General features: G+C 58.0%; 1 protein-coding gene across 1 annotated transcript; it reads left to right on the forward strand.

The window, feature by feature from the left end:
• The first annotated feature begins 4,617 nt into the window (after nt 1-4,617).
• On the forward strand, nt 4,618-5,664 carry LOC133766219 (C-C chemokine receptor-like 2). Its single transcript, XM_062199940.1, has one exon. The coding sequence runs from the start codon at nt 4,618-4,620 to the stop codon at nt 5,662-5,664; it is 1,047 nt and encodes a 348-aa protein (XP_062055924.1).
• The last annotated feature ends 202 nt before the right edge of the window (nt 5,665-5,866 follow it).

Below are 5,866 nucleotides of genomic sequence, written 5' to 3' on the forward strand. Positions count from 1 at the left end.
TCAAGACCCGTGGCACCTGCCCTGGCACATCCTGGCCTGGGCCAGGTACCCTTGGTCCCTGCTCCTGCAGCTCCCAGCCCACGCCTCCCTGGGTCACCATCAATCACATCCCTGGCCATCTGCCCCGAGGGTCTCAAGGCCTCGAGGGTAGAGAACAAGAGTGCATGGCTGTTGTACCTTTCCCCAGCACCTGGCACCGTTCCGGGCCTGCAGGGCCTTAGCAGCAGACCAGAGACAGAGCACTGAGAAAGGCCACCGTGGGGCCAGGTCGCAACGTTCCTTCCGGGACGCGCAGAGCAGGTCTGTACACCCACCGTCGACTCCTAAGACAAATGCATTTTAGAAGATTCACCTCCCTTTGGCTGCCTCCCACCCCGCGCCCAGGCATCCCTGCTCTGTAAGGGCTAAGCAGAAGGCAGAATTGCAGGCATTAGTGAGGATATGTTAGAAAATTCAGGAACAAGATGAGCCCTTCCCAGAATCCCTTAAATGACAGTGTGTGGGTGTCTGGCCCTTCACTACCAAGCCACCAATCCACCAGGAAGGTGACTGCTCTCTATAAGTCATTTCTGTACATTTTCCACTAACAAGCAGCGCTAATTAAAATGGTAACAGCTGTTACTTGGTAATATCACTCTCATAGATTCTTTTTTTTTCTACCCTTTCCAAATGGTCTGTAATTTTGTAATATTTGCTAATAAAAACTAAAAGGACAGAACCAGATGACAGGTAATTCGAGAGAACTTGGGTCTGAAGCAGCACTGCCAAGGATCGATGGAGGTGCTCCAATGCTGGTGCCCCTTTCTCAGCATCAAGTTAGCGCTCGGAAAAGCACCCTCAGGCTGGCATGCACTTCCCCAACATGCTCCCATCTCCGCACTGAACTCAGTGTGTGTGTCCACCAGCTTCCGGCAAGACACAGATGCCACATAGTCATTCAAGCAATGAACGTGAAGTGTGAGGAATTAAAAGCTAGCAAAACGGGGGTGACTACTAAAGGGAATAAGGAGAACTCACGGAGTCCAGGAGCTGCAGGTGCAGGAGCAGCCGCTGCCTCCGGGCTGAGGCAGAGACCAAGGATGGAACACACGTGGTGGCGCCCTCCGTCCCAGGCGCATTCAGCCGGTGTTGGAGAGGAGACCCTTAGGAGCCCCCGGCGGTCACCCAGTCTGCTGAGGTGCTGCAGGTTGGACTTGGTGAGCAGGAAACCGCCAGTAGGGGCACCAGTGAGATTCATAGGAGCACAGATGCCCTTGGTCTCCGGCATGCCCCTGTCGTCTCGGAAGCCATTCCTGGGATGCCAGCAACATCCACTAGGAGGCTGCCTGTCTTGGTGTCCAGATAGCAAAAGCAGAAGAGAACCCAATCAAGTTCTGGAAGCAGAAGAAGCCCCAGCCTCTCACGGGGACCCTCCAGGGGGCCCAGCTCTGGAATCACAAAGCAAAACAAAGAAGAGTGGGTTAGGAGCTGCAAGACAACGCTTGAGAAAGTGGTGCTTCGCATCTGTTGCTTTTTTTATTGAGCTTCAACGTAATATGAAGGACGCCTCTGCATCACAGGTGTACTTGCTGCCCGAGTTATCAGCCGTGTGCGTTTTAACCTCCTGATAGGAGAACTCAGTTACAAGAAAGCCTGAGAGAGTGGGCGCTAGCCCTCAGGCCTACCCGCCTTCTGCCTCCACGCCCGTCTTCCCAGCGAGGCTTTCTCTGACTCCCTGCTCAAGACGCGCCCCCCCCAACCCCCCTGGCCCTTCTGCTTCTCCTTCCCCAAATTGCTTTTCCCCACAACTCTTTCCTCCTGCGGCCTCCAATCTATGGACTTGTTTTGTCTATGGAGTGAGCGCTCCATGAATGTCGGCACGTTGGTCTGTGTTGTCCACGGATGCATCCCCAGCTCCTCGAACAGACAGGAGGCATGGCAGGCTTGCTCTCTCTCCATGTATTGAGTTACACAGAGGAGCGTCCTGCCTGTTCGGGGAGCGGGGGTGTGAAGCGGTGGTTTCTTAGACGGAGCTGGGGTTGACTGGTGCTAGGGCGGTCAGACCTGCAAGGGCAAGGCTGTGAGCCACACAGCAAGGCCACCGAACACAGTGCGGCTTCACCAGCAAGAGTGGCCTTACCAGGGTTGCAGACAATGGCATGGAAAAGTGGAACTTCCCTTGTGCCTTCGCCTCAGGGCTCTAAACCTCTCCTTCCCACCCACGGAGAACTTTCGAGAATCCCGTGACCTGAGCCTGAGTAGGCAGGATGTCAGGAATGAAACCAAAATAAAACAGCGCCTGAACAAACAGCAGGAAGCCGGAAAGACCCTGAATTGACAAATAGTGTTTTTCTCGGGGAAACTTCCCTCGCACCGTGACTCTGTCACGTGCAGTGCGTGCGTTCGTGGGCTGACCGGACCCTCCCTTGTTTGGGACTGCCCAACGCAGGAGCCATTCTCCCCTAACTCACTCAAAGTCCTAAGGTCTTGGTGTGGCTCCAAGTAGCCCAGCTGCAGGAGGCAGAGACCCAGGAGGCAGGACACTGCTGACCCCTGGCTGCGGCTACCACCAGCGGGTGGGCAGAGCTTCACAGGACGCCCCATGCTGGGCCCGAGGGGGGCCCTCTGGGAAGCAGTGGCAGCCCGGGTTCCCACCCGCACCCTCCCAGCATTTCCCTTCCTGCCGCGGCTGTCGGTTCTCTGGGAGTTCAGCACTCTGCCCGATCGCATACTTGTCTGGACCCTTTGGTGTCCCTCTCCTCTGAAGGGTCGCCTCGCTTCTATTTTCACAGGACACGTTCTGTATTGAAAGCTACTTCAAACGCTTTGGCACAAAACGGATGTGACTTAACCAGTGATGTAAATGCCAAGACCATGGAGAAGCCGGTCCTCACACTAGGTCAAGTTCAGCTACAAAGAGCCGTTGACCTGAGAGGAGTTCATCCAGTGCTTTTCAATTCTTCCAAGTTCCTCTTCTCCTCCACCCTGCTTGCAAACCACACCCACCCTCTGCTGTCCCCTTGCTGTCCCCTCGCCCACTAGTTCTGTTTTCCTTTCTCTCTGGCCTGCTATCTGCCCCCAGCCGCAGCCCCAGCCCCAGCCTCAGGTTGGGGTTCAACTCGTCTTCCTTTCCTGCCTGGCTTGGTGTCCCTGGGTCACCACCCCGGGATTCTCCCCGTCTAAGCTCCCCTCACAGAGCAGGCTCAGCTCCCCCCAAGCGTCCCAGCTCCTGGAAGCTTGCAAAACTGCTTGTGTTCTTCAATATCTCAATATCCTCCACTCGCTGGCATGGGTCCCCGTCTCTGCCCCACCCCACCCCAACTGCCATCATGCCATGGCTTCAGTGGTCCCAAAATCCTCACTGGAGACCCCACCCCTTGGCCAGAACACACGGTGCCTGTCAGAAATGACCGTGAACCCACGCCCACGCTGTGCCCCATGGGGTTCACAGCAGGTGCTCGCCTCTGGCAGTGACTGACTGCCCTTGAGGGCCAGGACCCCAGGTCTGCACTGGTGCTGACCTTGGGCATTTTCCCGGCCGCATCAGAAGCGCGACTCGGCGGCCCCTTGACATCACTGCCCTGCTATCTCTGGGAACAGAGGGACTCGGCTCGCTTATCTCGGGCAGCCGACAGGACAGCTGACTGAGGCCACTGAGAAATCAAAGGGGGGGGGGGGTGCAGAGCAGGGGGTGGAGAAAGCAACTTCCCCATTGCTCTCAGAGGCTGCCGAGGGACTGCGGAGGGCTGAGCAGCTCGGAACTTTCTTGATCTCAGCTGGTCTGCGAGTCTGTGACGATTGGGCAGAGCCACCAGGGGAGTGGGCAGTGGTTTCTCTCACTCCTCGGGGCCAGGAGCAGCCTGCCCAAGAAGGAAGCTGGCTGTCCCCGGGCCCAAACATTCCCACGGCTCCGTGGATGGTTGGCCGGGTCGCTGCGCCCTGCCCCCCCAGGAACGCGGTCGGGGGTAAGTCATCACTGACCCTCACCAGCTGTGCCCGTGTGGACGCCTGGTGCGGTTTCACTTTTGCAAGCGCTTGTTTAGATGCTTGGAGAGGAAAATACCAGCTTGTCACACACAGGAAGCTGTCGCAAGGGGGTGAGCCTGCCTTTTAATCACGCAGCAGTTATGACCTATGCCAGTGCCTTGAACTTGAGCCGCATTGCTTGTTTCTCCTGGGTGGAGTGAGTTCTCTGGCACGCCGTCGTCAAGTGGACAAGTCCTTCTGGGAAGCCAGCGTCGCACCTGCTGTCACTGCCACTGCACCTGGCACCCTGAGTACCAGGTGGTGAATGAGTGGACCGAGTACCAGGGGTCTTCAAAAAGTTCATGGAAAATGTGGATTATGAGATAAAGTTATGTGTGGATTTCAAAACTTCCTGAACCGAAACAAAACCTACTTTCCATGAGCTTTTTGGAGTCTCCTCACAGGGCAGCTTCTCTGGGCAAGGGGGTGTGTGTCCGAGGGACGTGTATTGTCCATCTTCTGACAGATGGACACGGTCAGGCGAAAATGAAGTGACAGGGAGGGGATGGGGTGGCCGCACGGGCGCCAGTCCTGTTTGTCGTTCCTTCTGGGACAACACAGCCGTGGGAAGGTGAAAGTCAGCTCTCGCTTCTCCCCCAGGGCGGCTGAGAGATGGAGAACGGCACGGCGGCCCCAGAGGAGGAGTACGACGTCCTCATAGACGGCGACCTGGAGAGCAGCGAGACGCCGCGGTGCGAGGCGGATGCCGCCTCGGTCCTCTCGGCCCAGCTGGTGCAGCTGCTCTGCTCCACCATGTTCACGCTCGGCCTCCTGGAAAACGTCCTGTTCGTGCTCATCCTGGTCAAATACAAAGGCCTCAAACAGCCGGGGAGCACCTGTTTCCTGAACTTGGCACTTTCGAACCTGTGTTTCTCACTCAGCCTGCTGTTCTGGGCCCTGACGGCCCCGGCCGAGGACCACGCCACGTGCAGGGCGTTCGCCACGCTCTACGCCATGGGCCTCTACGGGGAGGCGTGCTTCAGTGCCCTTCTGATTGTGCAAAGCTACCTGGCGTCGTCCCACAGGCCGCACGGTCCCTCGGCCACCAGGGAGAGGCCGCGCAGCATCGTGACCAGCGTCCTGGTCTGGACGGCCGTCGTTATCACAGTCACCTTGCCTGAATCCATCTTTTACAAACTTCCGACCGACGGCCAGCGACCCACGTGCTCCTTCAGCAGGCCTCACCTCCTGCCCGCGGAAGACACATTCTGGAGGCGCTTTCTGGCTCTCAGGACGAACGTGCTGGTGCTCGGGCTGCCGCTGTGTGTGCTGGTTTTCTGCTCTGTGCGCATGAGAACAGCACCGAGGCGCAGAACCGGGGGCGACCGGCTTTTCCAGCTGGCTTGTGCCGTCTCGCTCCTCTTCCTGCTGATGTGGGCGCCCTACAACATCGCGCTCTTCCTGGCCGCCTTCAAGGACAGCCTCTCCCTGCACGGCTGCCAGCACACGTCCCACCTGCACGCAAGTGTGCAGGTCACCAAACTGCTGGCCACCGCCCACTGCTGCGTCACTCCTCTCCTCTGGGTGCTCCTAGACGAGCCCCTGCGGAACGCCCTCTGCCGCCGGCTCCATGCGTGCCACTGCTCCCCACGCCGCCCCAGCCAGGGGTCTGCACGAGCTTCGCCGGGGGAAGACCGTGACCTCTCCTCTCACTTGTGAACTGGCTGCCATCAAGGGCGGGACAAATAAACACGGCTGTCTGTCTCTTTGCACGTTCTGTGTGAGTTCTGTGCACGCGTGTACAGGTGGGATAAATGGGGCGCGGCGTGGTGAGTGAGCACGGACTGGGCACTGACTCTGTCCCAGATACTTCGCTAGCGTCTGAACTCCTGCTCATCTCACGGTTTACCCACAGTGTGGC

This window comes from Lepus europaeus, chromosome 9, assembly GCF_033115175.1.
Source record: "Lepus europaeus isolate LE1 chromosome 9, mLepTim1.pri, whole genome shotgun sequence".
Classification (NCBI taxonomy): domain Eukaryota; kingdom Metazoa; phylum Chordata; class Mammalia; order Lagomorpha; family Leporidae; genus Lepus; species Lepus europaeus.

Coding starts and splice junctions, on each gene's coding strand:
- LOC133766219 (XM_062199940.1), top strand. CDS start 4,618: ATGGAGAACGGCACGGCGGCCCCAGAGGAGGAGTACGACGTCCTCATA.